Here is a 15,989-nt window from a genome sequence, read left to right as displayed (position 1 = left end):
ACAGCCCTGGAAGTAAAGAGGGATAGGGTATAAAGCGCCCCGCCCTTTATGCAAATAAAGGGGCGTGTCCAGGAGCGGAGGGAGGCGGGGGGGGCGCTCCCGGGGGCGGCGGTTGCCCGGATGGGCCGTTAGTCGGAGCCCAGCCGCGGAGTGAGCGAGGGAGACGGGAGGAGCCGAACCCGGCGCCATCCGCCGCCATCCGCCCCCGCCCCACCGCCATCCCACCCCGGGGAGGCCCCTAGGCCCCGGTCCCGGACCCCCGCGCACCCGGCCAGGTGAGTCTGGGCGAGCCGAATGCTAACGCCCTTTTCCGGCGCGGGAGCGGTGGTGGCAGCGGCGGCGGCGGCGGCGGCGGCGGCGGGCCGGGGGGAGGAGAAGCTGCCATTAGCCGCCGCCATTTTGTCCTCCTGCTGCCGGGCCCTGCCTGCCCCTCCCCCTCCGATACTCCCACCCTGGGACCCGCACCTCTAGCCCATCTCTGAGTCTATAACCTACCCGTACCCACTCACCTTCTGGCTTCATGGAGAGACCTGCCCCCGGCTCCTGGGCCATAACTCCCCATCCGCCTTGCGCTCCTGGACTATCACCCCTATTTATGGGTCCCCTTCCCTGCTGCCGCTCTGGGGTGGGCCGCGCCTGACTCTCCTACTCTCCCAAGAGTCTTCTTTCCTCCATAGTGGACCCCTCCCATCACCCAGCGCTAAGGTCCCCCTTTCTTGACGCCCCACTTCGCGTCCACTCACTCCCACTCTGGAACCCTGCTTCTATCCCGCATTTGTGCTTTCTGCGTTCCTCAATATCTTCTCTGCTTTTTTCATTTCTCATCTTCCTTATCACCTTTCTATCCCAACCCCTCCTTTCTCCTGAGTCTCCTGACATTGCTCCCTTTGGTCTGCATCCTTTTCCTGCCATTCCCGCTTACGTGTATTATTTTCCACCGGATTTCATAATTCTCTTATTAGTGTTTTTTTCATTATTGTATCCCCGTTCCCTTCAAATTTTCAAGGACTGGCCTTCTTAAACACCTCCAAAGCAACCCCCATCTCCTCATCTAATCTGTCTTAAAGTTCTTGATTTTAGTTATCATCTTGGTCTTGTCTGGATATCTCACCAACTCCCTATCTCTTTCCTTTAACACCGTTGTCTACAAACAAATGCCTGGTCACTCAGGAACACTAACCGATGTTGGAGAGTTTGGTCGGCTTGAGGAGCAAGGAGAATCAGGGAAAGAAATGACTGCTAATGGGGGGTAGGAAAATGAAGTTGATTCCAGCCTTGGCCCCATGGTTACATGGTGTTCTTGACGTGGATCCATAATGCTTTGTTTTACCCACGTGTATGTAGGGTAAACCAGAGCCCACCAGTATTCCATCTGCAGACAAACTTTTTTTCCAGGAGCTGGGATGGGGGCAAGTGTAGGAAAAGATGAAGTATTCAAAATACTTGATTCTGTAGCTTGGGAGTATGTAGTGCCCCAGTTGTTCCCTGAGGAATTCTCTGGCACCAACCCGCAGTCTGGCTGAGCAAGCTCATAAAATCCTTAAACTCCTGCATACCTTCCTGCAAAACCTCCCCAGATGGGAGGGAGACTGCAGGGACTAGAACCCAGGGCAAACTTAGGAAGCTGGTGTCTAATGAGTAGGAGAGCTAAACCTCTCTTCCTTACATGACGGAGCTGTATGCCTCTCTCTGGTTTTCTCTAGGGCTTGAACTTGCTGTTTTTATTGTGGGTATCTGAAGTGATTTTGATGGAGAAAGATTATTACTTGTGGGCATAATGAGGTTGCTACCCTTTATAGACTGGCACAAAGTGGGGAGTGTTTATACTAGGAAGACACTGGATTTTTATTTGGGTTTCCTTGGCAAGGGGTGTCTGGGGGAAAGAGGGAATATGGCATTTGGGCTCTGTGGGGAACTAAGCAGATACGATGATTGTTTAAAGGAACTGGGGTGTTTGAATAGACTGGAGGAAGAGGCATAAGAGGGCCATATATCTGGGCCCCAATAAGAATAAAAGGGAGCATCTAGGCTTCTGTTGGGAGGCCCTTGATGGAGCAGAGAGTGAAACATTTGGTGTCTGGTCACAGGCTCCGGCACGTTTTGGGGGAGGCGCCTGCAGGACCCAACGTACTCAATGAGCTTCCAGCGCAATGTCCGATCGCTCGGGGCCGACTGCCAAGGGGAAGGATGGAAAGAAGTATTCCTCGCTCAACCTGTTTGATACGTATAAGGGCAAGTCCTTAGAGATCCAGAAACCCGCTGGTGAGGGTCCTGCACTGATGTTCCTAATTATTGGCGGATGAGCATGAATGGGTCATGTATTTCAGAGCTCTTTGAAGGGAACCACCTGTAATACATATATCAAAAGGTTAGAGGAACACTAGAGACTTTCCAGTTTTATCTTGGGTCCCACAGGGGACGTTGTGCTTTGGGCGAACACCAGCATCCTCCAACAAAGGCGTGTCTGTGGTTTCCTGTCTTTGGACACGTAAGAATTGGAGGCAAAGAAATGTGGACTTGGAGAAGTCTAGGGCCAGCTTGCTCCTTGCAGGCTCAAGATCAACCATCCCACATAGAATTACTGAGTGTAAAGCCTTTCAGCCTTCCTTGTTGATAGAATTTCGGAGATTGCCTAGGGCAAAGGGAGAGAAGCTTTCTAAGAGAAGACGTTGGGGATGTCTGTAAACGAGGCCTCGGGTAGGATGCTGTCAGATTTACCATTAGAGGCATTTTCCATTCTCTCTCCACCTTTTCTCCAGTTGCCCCTCGCCATGGCCTGCAGAGTCTCGGGAAAGTTGCCATTGCTCGGCGTATGCCACCTCCGGCCAACCTTCCAAGCCTGAAAGCCGAGAACAAAGGCAATGACCCCAACGTCTCACTAGTGCCGAAAGACGGAACAGGATGGGCAAGCAAACAGGAGCAGTCCGACCCCAAGAGGTAGATGGCGACCTGGGGGATCTAGAGTCAGGAATATTCTAACTTTGAACTTCAGGATGGATTGGGGCTTGGTCTAACGTGGCCAGATGAGAGTCAGAGACAAAGAGGAAAGACCCTGTCCTGCCTATCGCAGGACTCCTGTTAAATGACTAAGGAATGGTACCTTTAGCTTTCTGTCAGGTGTAAGGAAAGCTTGAAGAACAGGTGACAGTCTATGCAAGTTTGATGAACTTATGGTATTTTGTCCTAAAACTTGTAAAAAGTAGTGAGAAGGCCTGGGTTCGGTTTCTGTCCTCCACCAGTTGGAGAAGCAGAGGAGCCGGTACCATCTCAGACTCTGAATAGCCTTCCCATCCTATCATCCCCTCAGTTCCGATGCCTCAACCGCTCAGCAGCCGGAATCGCAGCCACTGCCGGCTTCACAGACGCCTGCCTCCAACCAATCGAAACGACCGCCAGCAGCCCCCGAGGTATCTGAAAAACTAGATGTTATTTAGGGAGCAGGGGCAAGAATGGCTTGTAGCTCCTCATCATGTCACCACTATCTCTCTGCTTCCCCAGAACACTCCTTCGGTTCCAAGCGGGGTAAAGTCCTGGGCACAAGCCAGCGTCACCCATGGAGCACATGGAGATGGTGAGTGCAGGGCTGTTTGAGGAGGTCTCTGGGCACCATAGTAGGCAGGAGTCCTGCACTGTACCTTCAGCAAAGTATCCTCGTACTCTTTTGGCAAAATTTTGGATCACATATTCGGTTTCTTGGGAAACACATGAGCAAGATTTGTCGCAGATTTATATGAAAGTGAGAGGTGGGCATCCCCAAACTGATCCTGTTTCTTGAGGAATGAACACCTAATACATAGGGGGTGAGTTTGGAGGCACTACTGGATCTGGTACCTGTCAGAGCCTTCCACTTTCACAGTGCATCCTCAGTAAAGATACTTGGGTCTCTTACTCTTGTGCCTCAACCCCAACAGGTGGAAGGGCATCAAGCCTACTGTCACGATTCTCTCGAGAGGAATTTCCGACCCTGCAGGCGGCTGGCGACCAGGACAAGGCTGCCAAGGAAAGGGAGTCTGCCGAACAGTCGTCTGGGCCCGGACCAAGCCTCCGCCCCCAAAGTGAGTAGCCGCTATTAGTGAGTGAATGGGTTAGGAATCCACCTTTTGACCAGGACATTACCTTATTCCATTTCAGAGTGAAGTGCTGGCTTATTCGTCTTTCTCCCCATCATTTTCAGCTATGTTCACTGTCTGTCTTTTCCAAAATAACAGATTCTACAACTTGGAGGGACGGAGGTGGGCGTGGCCCTGATGAGCTGGAGGGCCCGGACTCCAAACTTCATCACGGCCATGATCCCCGGGGTGGACTGCAGCCTTCGGGCCCACCCCAGTTCCCTCCCTACCGCGGAATGATGCCGCCCTTCGTAAGTTTAGATACCTTGTTTTGGATTGATTGTGCTGGAAGCTAGAGAGTTAGGAGTTACAACTTAGTCTTTGGAGGGGACAGCTGGAAAGCAGAGGTCTGTGAGGGTGGGAGGATGATAGGTTTAGGGCTGTGATAGGTTGTTTAGCTGCTCCTCTGAGTGGCTACTGTCGGGCCCTTTTGCAGATGTATCCCCCATATCTCCCATTCCCTCCGCCCTATGGACCCCAAGGGCCTTACAGATACCCAACGCCCGATGGGCCCAGGTGAGTAATCTAGGTCTGGTTTTGTGCCTGGGGACAGGGGAAGCCTGCTGGGGAGGAGATGGTTTTCTAGCCAGGAGGCTCAGTCTGTGCTTATACAATTCAGCCTTCTTTTATCTTCTTCTCTCTTCTCCCTTTTCATACACAGCCGTTTCCCCCGTGTGGCAGGCCCCCGAGGGTCAGGGCCGCCAATGCGTCTTGTAGAGCCTGTGGGTCGGCCTTCCATTCTTAAAGAAGATAATCTCAAAGAGTTTGACCAGTTGGACCAGGAGAATGATGATGGTTGGGCAGGTGAGTGGACGTTAAGAACCAAGTATTTCAGTTTCGTTTTGGGGGTTCGGTTTGTTTTTGGCCGCACTGTACAGCTTGTGGGGTCTTAGTTCCCTGACCAGGGGTTGAACGCAGGCACTTGGCAGTGAAAGTGTGGATTCCTAACCACTGGACTGCTAGGGAATTCCCAAGTATTTCAGTTTTAAAAAGCAAAATCTGATGAGAAAACAATGGATCATTGTGGGAGAAAAGTAGACATTGAGGGATAGGGCAGATACCTGGAGGAAAGCCAAATCCTGGTGGAGAAGGAGTCAGAGAAGTGAGATTGACAGTCGTGGTGGATTTAGATGCCAGTGGGAAGAGGGCAGTTGGCCTTGGTAGCGCATCCAATTGTGTATTGATACTCGAGATGGGAGAGCAGAATGCTTGGGTTACCATGCTTCACTTTTCCTCTTAGGGGCCCATGAGGAGGTCGACTACACTGAGAAGCTCAAGTTCAGCGATGAGGAAGACGGGCGAGACTCTGATGAGGAGGGAGCTGAGGGCCAGTGAGTTTAGGGCTCTCTGGGGAGTGGAGGGGCTCAGTTTGTCTCATGGTAATATGCTTTTAAAGGAGCTGGGTTGCAGCTGATTTTAATTCCACTGTTGGTCTACTCACAGCAAGGAGTCCCAGTCAGCTGCTGGTGAGGAACGGCCCCCTGAAGCAGATGGCAAAAAGGGCAACTCCCCCGGCAGCGAACCGCCCCCTCCCAAGACGGCCTGGGCAGAGACCTCTCGGCCTCCAGAGACAGAGCCGGGGCCTCCTGCCCCAAAGCCTCCCCCACCCCCACCCCACCGAGGCCCCGCCGGGAACTGGGGCCCCCCTGGGGACTACCCAGTGAGTGTCTACAATGAGAGGTTGAGAGGGTCACTTTGGGGAGACTAGTTTCAGCTGAGTAATCGAAGCAGCAGTAATAAGAGGAAGCTGGAGGGAGGGCCAAAAATGGGCTGCTGTAAGTGTAGAGCTGTGGAGCATATCTGAAAAGGTTTGGAAGATCGTTGGTGTTAGCCGAATTAGGGTGAAGGGAGAAATTGGAATGCTAGTTAGGGAAAACAAGGACACCTGGGGTCTTTGGGTCTTGAAGAAGAAGAAGTGAAAAGACTAGGATGATGAGTTTGTCCCTGCCATGAGAGGCCATCAACCCTAAGGCCTGGTCTTTGCACCTGCAGCTAGAGACAGTTGATCAGTCTGTGAAAGAGATCATAAGAAACACAGTAACTGACACCTCTGGCCCTGCTGGGTCTGTCCACTGACAGGATCGCGGGGGCCCTCCCTGCAAGCCCCCAGCACCCGAAGATGAGGATGAGGCTTGGCGGCAGCGGCGAAAGCAGTCTTCGTCTGAAATCTCCTTGGCTGTGGAGCGGGCTCGGCGCCGGCGAGAGGAAGAAGAGCGGCGCATGCAGGAGGAGCGCAGGGCAGCCTGTGCTGAGAAGCTCAAGCGACTTGATGAGAAGTTTGGGGCACCTGACAAGCGGCTCAAAGCAGAGCCTGCTGCACCACCTGCTACCCCTCCTGCTCCTGCTCCACCACCTGCAGTCCCCAAAGAACTCCCCACGCCTCCAGCTGCTCCACCAGCCCCAGTTCTGACACCTGAAAAAGAACCAGAAGAGCCGGCACAGTCCTCTCCTGCCCAGTCCACCCCCTCTCCAGGCGTGGCTCCGGCTCCCCCCACCATGAGTGGTGGGGGCAGCACCAGCAGCCCTGGTAGTGGTGGCTTGGAAGTCAGTGCAGGTACGATGGTGATGGTGGGAGCAGATCTTCAGTCTGCTTGGGCTTGAGGGTGCAGGGGGTAAGGATGTGGGTAAAGGGAATAAAAGGTGGTTTGGGTTCGTTGGACTGTCACTGGGGTGGGTGAAATGGATCTTTGCTTCTGTGGACATCCGAGGGGGAAAGGTTTTCTTACCTGAGTTCCTGAATAAGCAGTAACCTAAAACCACTTCCCTATAGGTTTAGAGTGGAGCAAGGCTGAAGGAAGTGTTACTGTTGATGATTTCATGGGAAATTAACGCCACCACTGTTGGCTTTTGAGAGACCTTGAAGTGTTTTCATGGGTTTTAAATGGGATGGTCTTACTGTTAGAGGAGCTGCTAGAAGTGAGCGCTGAAATTATGGGGTGTTCATGGAATATCTGTAGGTGGACTAGATTGCTCTGATTATCTTTTTTTCAATGCAGTGGAACCTCAAGTGCCCTCAAAAGAGGGTCCTGAACCACCAGAAGAGGTTCCTTCCCCTGCCACACCCCCAGCCCCAAAGGTGGAACCCAAGGGTGATGGAATTGGTCCCACCCGGCAGCCTCCCAGCCAAGGCTTGGGCTATCCCAAATATCAGAAGTCATTGCCTCCTCGTTTCCAGCGGCAGCAGCAGGTGAAACTACATTACTTCTCTTAAGGGCTGCTTCTCTCCTTGGTTTCAGTATTTAGCATATCCATACGTTCCTTCCTGGGTCCCTCTACCAGTTCTGTCTCCGTTTTGTCACCCTAGTTTCTGTCTAGTCCAAGTGTCACATTGGTGTGGGTTTTGCTTTTGCTCGTCCTGTGTTCTGGTTTGGGCCTTTGATTCCTCTCACTCCCTTTTGTGTCCTTCTCCAGGAGCAGCTGTTGAAGCAGCAACAGCAGCAGCAGTGGCAGCAGCATCAGCAGGGCTCTGCCCAGGCTACCACAGTGCCCCCATCGCCACCACAGCCTGTGACCATGGGGGCTGTGCCGGCTCCACAGGCTCCGCCCCCACCCCCCAAGGCCTTGTACCCAGGTGCTCTGGGCCGACCCCCGCCCATGCCCCCTATGAACTTTGATCCTCGCTGGATGATGATTCCTCCTTATGTGGACCCTCGGCTCCTCCAAGGCCGGCCCCCTCTGGACTTCTACCCTCCTGGTGTGCATCCCTCTGGTAAGGCATCATAGACGAGGTAGGTCATCAGGGACCCTTTAGTCTTGGGAAGTAGGTATCCTCATCTTGCTATGGGGATGAAGGGCAACCAACCAAGAGGGGAGCTTAGCACTCCTAAGAGCTCTGTTGCAGGAATGAAGTAGTGATGCCCACCTAAACCAAGATTCCCCTGGGTGGAGGGATTGATAGATTGATCTGTAGGGAAGCTGAGTGGTTCACCATTTTTTAGGAGAGCAGGCACTGCCTCCCAGGAGATGGAGGCACTAACATTGACCAGACTGATATGGAGGATTGAACTGGGGAGATGCTTTTGGGGCTGGAGGGCCTGTAACATAAAAAAGGATAGTTTTTCTCATACTGTTTGGTTTTCTCAGGCCTAGTTCCCCGGGAGCGTTCAGACAGTGGGGGCTCAAATTCAGAGCCATTTGAGCGCCATGCACCCCCCCTCTTACGAGATCGGGGCACCCCACCAGTGGATCCAAAGTTGGCCTGGGTAGGAGATGTCTTCACCACCACACCTGCTGACCCCCGTCCACTTACTTCACCACTGCGCCAGGCTGCTGATGAGGAAGAGAAGGGGATGAGGTGAGTGTGCATAGAGAAACGGGAGGGTTTCTAGCAAACATATCTAGAAGAATAGGTACTTTGGATTATCGGTGAAATGATAGGAATAAACATGAGTGTTTGGCTCATCATAATTAAGTGTTCTTTTTCCCCACCTAGTTCGTTTTTCTCGTCTTAAGATACTTACTTCCATCTTTTCTGTCTCCCTCTTCAGGAGCGAGACCCCTCCAGTACCTCCCCCACCACCCTATCTGGCCAGTTATCCAGGCTTTCCTGAGAATGGAGCCCCTGGGCCCCCAATCCCTCGCTTTCCTCTGGAGGAGCCAGCTCCCCCAGGGCCCCGTCCACTCCCCTGGCCCCCAGGCAATGAGGAGGCAGCCAAAATGCAAGCTCCACCACCCAAGAAGGAAACCCCCAAGGAGGAGGCTCCACAGCTGACAGGGCCAGAAACTGGTCGAAAGCCTTCCCGCGGAATTGGAAGCCAAGGCCCCCCACCACCTCGCAGAGAGAGCCGCACGGAGACCCGCTGGGGCCCACGCCCAGGCAGCAGTCGTCGTGGCATCCCTCCAGAGGAGCCAGGGGCCCCTCCCCGGCGGGCCGGGCCGATAAAGAAACCCCCACCGCCTGCAAAAGTTGAAGAGCTGCCCCCCAACCCCAAGCCCCTCGAACAGGGGGATGAAACCCCCAAGGCTCCAAAGCCAGACCCATTGAAGACAGCAAAGGGAAAGATAGGTGGCCCCAAGGAGACCCCGCCCAGTGGGAATCTTTCCCCTGCCCCAAGGCTTCGGAGGGACTATTCCTATGAAAGAGTAGGTCCTACCTCTTGCCGGGGTCGGGGCCGAGGGGAGTATTTTGCCAGAGGGAGGGGTTTTCGGGGGACCTATGGGGGACGGGGGCGGGGAGCCCGAAGCCGGGAGTTCCGCAGTTACCGAGAATTTCGAGGAGATGATGGACGTGGAGGTGGGACAGGGGGACCAAACCATCCTCCTCCCCGAGGCCGCACTGCCAGCGAGACACGGAGTGAGGGTTCGGAGTATGAAGAAATCCCCAAGCGGCGCCGGCAGCGGGGCTCAGAGACAGGCAGTGAGACCCATGAGAGTGATCTGGCCCCCTCAGACAAGGAGGCCCCCACTCCCAAGGAAGGAGTACTTACACAGGTCCCCCTCGCTCCTCCATCGTCAGGAGCACCCCCTTCACCAGCCCCAGCCCGCTTTTCTACTGCCCGAGGTGGACGAGTCTTCACTCCCAGAGGGGTGCCATCCCGTCGGGGTCGAGGGGGTGGGCGGCCCCCTCCCCCCATTTGCCCGGGCTGGAGCCCCCCAACCAAGTCCCTGGCTCCAAAGAAGCCTCCAACAGGTCCTTTGCCGCCAAGTAAGGAGCCTTTGAAAGAGAAGCTGATCCCGGGGCCTCTGTCTCCTATGGCCCGAGGAGGCAGCAGTGGAGGCAACAATGTAGGCATGGGTGTGGAAGATGGGGAGCGGCCCAGAAGGAGGCGACACGGGAGGGCCCAGCAGCAGGACAAACCACCTCGTTTCCGGAGACTGAAACAGGAGCGAGAGAACGCCGCCAGAGGGGCTGAGGGCAAGCCCTCTTCCCTAGCTCTTCCAGCCTCTACACCTGGGTCAGAGGAGGCCCTCACAACAGTAGCAGTGCCCCCACCACCTCGCCGGGCAGCGGCCAAGTCTCCTGATCTGTCAAACCAGAACTCGGACCAAGCCAACGAGGAGTGGGAGACAGCCTCTGAGAGCAGCGACTTTGCCAGCGAGCGGCGGGGGGACAAGGAGGCTCCACCACCAGCACTGCTGACCCCCAAAGCTGTGGGGACTCATGGAGGGAGTGGAGGTGGTGCTGGACCAGGCATCTCAACGTTGTCCCGTGGAGATCTGAGCCAGAGAGCCAAGGATTTGAGCAAGCGGAGCTTTTCAAGTCAGCGACCCGGCATGGAGAGGCAGAACCGGCGCCCAGGCCCAAGCAACAAGTCTGGCGGTGGTGGCGGCAGCAGTGGAGGAGGTGGTGGGGGTCCTGGAGGGAGGGCCGGCCCAGGGCGAGGGGACAAGAGGAGCTGGCCCTCTCCCAAGAACCGAAGGTGGGTACAGGCAAGTGGTTAAGTTTATTGTTTTGAGTTGTTAGGTTGGGGGAGGGGAGAAAACCTGTTAGAGGAGTCGGGTTGGATGCATGGAATTAGAGATCAGTATATGGGGTAAGCTGTTAGGCACCAGGTCATCTGTGTTTAGGTGAAGAGGCTGGAAAGCCGTGGACAGCATCAGAAAGACCCGTATTCCTTGTTTTCCTTTCTGTGCACCTGTACGAGTCGAATTTCCTTAGAAGTGTGGGAAAACAAGGATTTCCTGGTGGTCCCAAGGTTAGGACTCCACACTTTCACTGTCCGGCCTCAGGTTTGATCTCTGGTTAGGGAACCAAGATCCCATGAGTTGCATGGTGCAGCCAGAAAAAAAAGTGCTCCGAAACACCTGGATTTTAGCACAGAACAGGTTGAAGGTGAACAGGTAGAAGAGAGTTGTAGGGAAAACGGTAACAGTTTGGTAAATACTGGAGCTGATTCTTTGTTTTCTTCAGCCGTCCCCCAGAGGAACGTCCCCCAGGGCTCCCTCTGCCTCCGCCGCCCCCCAGCAGTTCTGCGGTCTTCCGCTTGGACCAAGTTATCCACAGCAACCCTGCTGGCATCCAGCAGGCTCTGGCTCAGCTCAGCAGCCGCCAAGGAAGTGCAGCTGTGCCAGTGGGGCATCCAAGGCCCAAGCCTGGGCCTCCCCAAGCCCCTCAAGGCCCATCTCCTCGGCCCCCCGCCCGGTATGACCCTCAGAGGGCCAACAGTGACGATGTCAATTCAGGTAAGCTGGAGGGGCTAAGGATTCCCAGAGAGGGCCAGGTGCTGAAGGGGAAAGAGTGTGGCCCAGGAGTCCTGGTGCTGGGTGTCTGCACTGAGGGTGGTAGGATTGGGCGGAAGAGTACAGAGGGCAAAGCTCAGTTTGGTGATAGTCAAGGCAGACACTGATGAATTTCCCCTTCTCTCCAGACCCCCATTTTGAGGAGCCAGGGCCGATGGTGAGGGGGATGGGCGGGACTCCCCGGGACTCTACTGGAGTTAATCCCTTCCCCCCCAAACGGCGAGAGCGGCCACCTAGGAAACCGGAGCTGCTGCAGGAGGTGAGGGACTGGGTTGAAGAATTTCACTGCTCTCACTTTTGAAAGCTCTACCATCATGTTCTCTCCGCTCTTCTTCCTATTTCTGTCATTGTGTCTTCACCCCAAGTTCTCAGTGTTGGTAACTGCTTATTTCTTGTATCTCCCTTTCTGCCCCACACGTGTGGCTCCATGTCCTGCTTGCTTGCATTGCCCAGTTCCCATCTCATTATCTCATTTGTGTTTTGTTCCTGGACTCTCATTTTTAGGAATCATTGCCACCTTCTCATAGCTCTGGATTTTTGGGCCCCAAACCCGAGGGCTCAGGCTCTCAGGGGGAGTCCAGAGATGCAGGAACAGAGACCCTGACCCCTCACATCTGGAATCGTTTACATACTGGTGAGTTCAGCTGAAAAGGAAGGACTGTGTTAGAGGACTTAGAGCAAGACGGACCATAGAACTGCTTTCTCTCACTTCTGTGTGTGGGTGCTTTTCCCAGCCACTAGCCGCAAGAGTTACCAGCCTAGCTCCATGGAGCCTTGGATGGAACCCCTGAGTCCTTTTGAGGATGTGGCTGGCACAGAGGTGAGAGAGTGGGAGGGCGTGTCTGAGCTGGGATGTTGTCGAGTACCGGCCCTCCTTGCCCAGCTGTCCTGGGATGAGCGTGGGGCTGTCCCGTCACATAGTCGGCTCCTTTCTATAGTTGTCTGTGTGTACCTCATTCAGGTATTGGGGTGCTTCCTGCTCTGACTTAACTCCTTCTCCACTCCTCTCAGATGAGTCAGTCTGACAGTGGGGTGGACCTGAGTGGGGATTCTCAGGTGTCATCAGGTCCCTGCAGCCAGCGAAGTTCCCCTGATGGAGGACTCAAGGGGGCAGCAGAGGGGCCCCCCAAGCGACCTGGAGGCCCCTCACCCCTGAATGCTGTTCCTGGTGAGGGTCCACCTGGCTCTGAATCCTCTGAACCTCCTAGGAGACGGCCACCTGCCCCCCATGATGGGGACAGAAAGGTAAACGACCAAGAAAGGATAAGAAGAATGTTTCTGGACTTTGGCTTTGCTTTTGTCTCCCCTTTCTTCTGCGAGTGCTGATTTGAGCTTCCTTTTCCTCCCCCCACCCCTGCTTCACTGTGTTGCCCCACTCAGGAGCTGCCCCGGGAGCAGCCTCTGCCCCCTGGGCCCATTGGCACAGAACGATTGCAGCGTACAGACCGAGGCCCAGAGCCTGGCTCCCTCCGGCCGCCCCATCGACCTGGTCCTCCAGTCCAGTTTGGTACCAATGATAAGGTCTGTGTGGACTGGATCGGGGTGTCGGGGTGTCTTGGCTTGGGTGGAGAGAGGGGAAGGACTGGAAGTGGGGGAGGACATGTGTCTGAATCATGGACCATCTCCCCTGCCTTGTGATCACAGGACTCAGACTTGTGCCTGGTGGTGGGAGACAGTTTAAAAGCAGAGAAGGAGCTAACGGCATCAGTTACTGAGGTAAGGGAGAGAGAGGTTTTGAAGACAGGCTTTGGACACCTGGATGAGAGTGTCTGGTAGTGACCTGGGCATCCAGGTTGCACAAATGGCCCTCTTGACAAGGCTTCTCCTTCCCAGGCCATTCCCATGGCCCGAGACTGGGAGCTGCTCCCCAGTGCTTCTGCCTCAGCTGAGCCACAATCCAAGAACCTGGCTTCTGGGCACTGTGGCCCTGAGACCAGCTCCTCAGGCCAGCGCTTGTACCCTGAGATCTTCTATGGCAGCCCTGGGCCTCCCAGTTCTCAGGTAGGTCCTGCCTCCTATTCAAGGACCCCTCTCTGTCTGCTGTCCCCTAAAATCCAGCCTTTTCCATTTGCAGTTTTTAAATTTTCCTTCCTGCTTTTGCTATAGTGGGTGGGGTGGGTGAGTTTTTCTTGACCAGGAAAACTGGAGCTGTTCCATTCTTGCTCTTCTGCAGGTCTCAGGAGGACCCATAGACTCTCAATTACATCCCAACAGTGGAGGCTTCCGTCCTGGGACACCCTCACTGCACCCTTACAGGTAAGACTTACCTCAGAAGGAGGTGGAACTGTATTTAGGGAAAGAGAGACGGGGAGGACACTTCTCGGGTACCTGGAGGGTGGTGGACTTCCATTTCAGACTAAAGGAGTTCACTGGTTCCTGATACCTCTCCCCCCTCCTTGGCCCAATTTCCCTCCAGATCACAGCCCCTGTACCTCCCCACGGGCCCAGCCCCGCCCTCAGCACTGCTCTCGGGGGTAGCTGTCAAGGGCCAGTTTTTGGATTTATCCGCACTGCAAGCAACAGAGCTGGGGAAGCTGCCGGCTGGAGGAGTTCTCTACCCGCCACCTTCCTTCCTCTACTCTCCAGCCTTCTGCCCTAGCCCTTTGCCAGACCCACCCTTGCTTCAGGTGAGAGGCGGGCGGATGCTGGGCTTGGGGGGTAGGAGTGGGGTGCTTGGGGGGAGTTGACATTGTCTTCCCTGTTCCCCAACAGGTGCGGCAGGATCTGCCATCCCCCTCAGATTTTTATTCTGCTCCTCTGCAGCCTGGTGGCCAGAGTGGTTTCCTCCCCTCAGGGGCCCCTGCCCAGCAGGTACCCTTTATCTTCCGAGTCCCCTTTGTGCACTTCGCCTTCCATCCCTAGCGTGTTTTGTTACTTGTTTGGGTTCTTCCTGGTTTTCTGACATTCTTCCCTGCCCCAACACACATTGCCATGTTTCTCATTACAGATGCTTCTGCCTGTGGTGGACTCACAGCTGCCTGTGGTGAACTTCGGCTCCCTGCCACCGGCGCCACCTCCTGCCCCACCCCCCCTCTCTCTGCTACCTGTGGGCCCTCCCCTGCAGCCCCCCAGCCTGGCTGTGCGGCCCCCACCTGCTCCTGCTACTCGGGTGCTGCCTTCACCTGCCAGGCCCTTCGGCCCTAGCTTGGGGCGAGCAGAGGTAAGGTACAGGAGCTGAAGTGCTAGGGAACCCCGAGACTCAGGGGTAAGGATTCAGTATCAGGATGAAGAGGTGGAGAGGCAGGACGCTCATGAGTCTTTTTTTTTCCTTCAGTTGCACCCAGTAGAACTGAAGCCGTTCCAGGATTATCGAAAACTGAACAGCAACCTTGGGGGACCTGGGTCATCACGGACTCCCCCATCTGGAAGGCAAGAGAAGGGAATGGGGGTACAGATGCCCATCCATCCCCAAGGATTTACTTTCTTTGGGGACCATAGGTGGGTCTGAAGGTTGCCTCAAATATCTTTCCTCCAGGTCTTTCTCTGGCCTCAATTCCCGTCTCAAGGCCCCACCTTCCACCTACAGCGGAGTCTTCCGCACACAGCGCATCGACCTCTACCAGCAGGTGAAGGAGAAACCCCTGTGGGCACGAGTCCGAGTTGAGTTTCCTCCTGAGTTCCCACCCTTCCCTGACCTACCTGTTTGACTTAATTCTTCCACATGTGCCCGCCCCCCAGGCCTCCCCACCAGATGCCCTGCGCTGGATGCCGAAGCCTTGGGAGCGGACAGGGCCACCTTCTCGAGAAGGGCCATCCCGAAGGGCAGAGGAGCCTGGGTCCAGAGGGGACAAGGAGCCTGGATTGCCCCCACCCCACTGAGGGAGTTCCCTTTGCCCCCCACCCCCCGGGGCTTGTATATAGATTATAAATATATAAGGGGGAAAGGGGTGGGTGGGGAAGGGTTGTGGGGCTGGTGCCTCGCTTCCCCTCCTCTCCCCTCCCCTCGTCCCCTACCCTGGGGCCGTTTGTTAAAAAAGAATAATAAAAGGATTAAAAAAAAATTCCAAAATGATTTGGGGGATGGGTTGGTTGGTTGCAGTTTCTAATGTCATATTCAGTGCCAAGTGATCTGTAGAGTGGTTTCAGTTAGGCAAATACCACTTCTAACTACCTCAAAACAAGCTCTTGGTGTATCTTGGAAGTTTTGTGGGCCAGGAATTAGATTTTTTTGTGTGCCAGTGAGGTTGGTTTGTACCTGAAAGCTGGGTTGGTCCTATAGAGCTTTGCTTGCATATATGGGGCCATGGTGGGACATCTGGATGGTTGAATGCCATTAGATTGTCAACCAATGTCTTTTACATGGCTTCTCCAGCAAGATATTCTGAGTCATCAGGCCTTTGATGTGCCTGAGCCAGCGTTCCAGAGGTCTCGGCAGACGCTGCAAAGGTTATGACTTGGCCCTAGGTTTCTGCCAGGTTTTGTTTGTCCAGCAGCAAGCTAGCTAAAGGAGGGGGATGACGACTGCTTCTAAAAAGAAATAGTGGACAGCCCACAGCCACGTGTCACTTCGGTCCTGTCTGCAAACCAGAAGTGTCTTTATAGTTACAGACTCTGATCAAACAGAACAGTGGGTGGACAGGTGGCTCCTTGAACTGGGTAGGCCAGTTCCACCATAGTCAAACTTGGCCGAGTTACCCTGGTACCATTGCATGCTAGTCAAGCCAAGACTTACGTAGATCTGCAGCTACTTGGCAATTAGGT

At 54.8% G+C, this 15,989-nt stretch overlaps 1 protein-coding gene and 1 non-coding gene across 3 annotated transcripts; both read left to right on the top strand.

Annotated features, from left to right (window-relative positions):
- The first annotated feature begins 97 nt into the window (after positions 1 to 97).
- PRRC2A (proline rich coiled-coil 2A) lies at positions 98 to 15,286 on the top strand. Of its 2 annotated transcripts, none has more exons than XM_088831309.1 (31): positions 98 to 275; positions 2,088 to 2,262; positions 2,760 to 2,937; positions 3,308 to 3,407; positions 3,499 to 3,571; positions 3,912 to 4,055; positions 4,209 to 4,360; positions 4,546 to 4,625; positions 4,771 to 4,913; positions 5,350 to 5,440; positions 5,553 to 5,769; positions 6,189 to 6,663; positions 7,106 to 7,296; positions 7,521 to 7,818; positions 8,193 to 8,403; positions 8,597 to 10,468; positions 10,960 to 11,231; positions 11,417 to 11,547; positions 11,793 to 11,922; positions 12,023 to 12,108; positions 12,300 to 12,533; positions 12,669 to 12,809; positions 12,933 to 13,004; positions 13,122 to 13,289; positions 13,462 to 13,544; positions 13,705 to 13,915; positions 14,001 to 14,099; positions 14,236 to 14,448; positions 14,563 to 14,657; positions 14,764 to 14,871; positions 14,967 to 15,286. In XM_088831309.1, the coding sequence occupies exons 2-31, from the start codon at positions 2,151 to 2,153 to the stop codon at positions 15,154 to 15,156; spliced, it is 6,570 nt and encodes a 2,189-aa protein (XP_088687435.1). In that variant the 5' UTR covers positions 98 to 275; positions 2,088 to 2,150; the 3' UTR covers positions 15,157 to 15,286. The 2 variants fall into 2 exon arrangements, with proteins under 2 accessions (XP_088687435.1, XP_055261875.2); XM_055405900.2 differs by having other exon boundaries at positions 100 to 275; positions 14,764 to 14,854; positions 14,967 to 15,269.
- Positions 2,446 to 2,576, top strand: LOC129543901 (small nucleolar RNA SNORA38). Its single transcript, XR_008683358.1, has one exon. It is a non-coding gene; the product is annotated as a small nucleolar RNA SNORA38 (small nucleolar RNA).
- Positions 15,287 to 15,989: the final 703 nt, after the last annotated feature.

Source organism: Moschus berezovskii, chromosome 23 (genome assembly GCF_049115385.1).
Source record: "Moschus berezovskii isolate FMDL1 chromosome 23, NW_MosBer_1.0, whole genome shotgun sequence".
Taxonomy (NCBI): domain Eukaryota; kingdom Metazoa; phylum Chordata; class Mammalia; order Artiodactyla; family Moschidae; genus Moschus; species Moschus berezovskii.
The sequence above is the reverse complement of the archived record's forward strand: the minus strand, read 5'-3'. Positions and strand labels throughout refer to the sequence as shown.

Coding starts and splice junctions, on each gene's coding strand:
- PRRC2A (XM_088831309.1), top strand. CDS start 2,151: ATGTCCGATCGCTCGGGGCCGACTGCCAAGGGGAAGGATGGAAAGAAG. Junction 11,548..11,792: donor AACCGGAGCTGCTGCAGGAG/GTGAGGGACTGG, acceptor TCTCATTTTTAG/GAATCATTGCCACCTTCTCA. Junction 13,005..13,121: donor TAACGGCATCAGTTACTGAG/GTAAGGGAGAGA, acceptor TCTCCTTCCCAG/GCCATTCCCATGGCCCGAGA.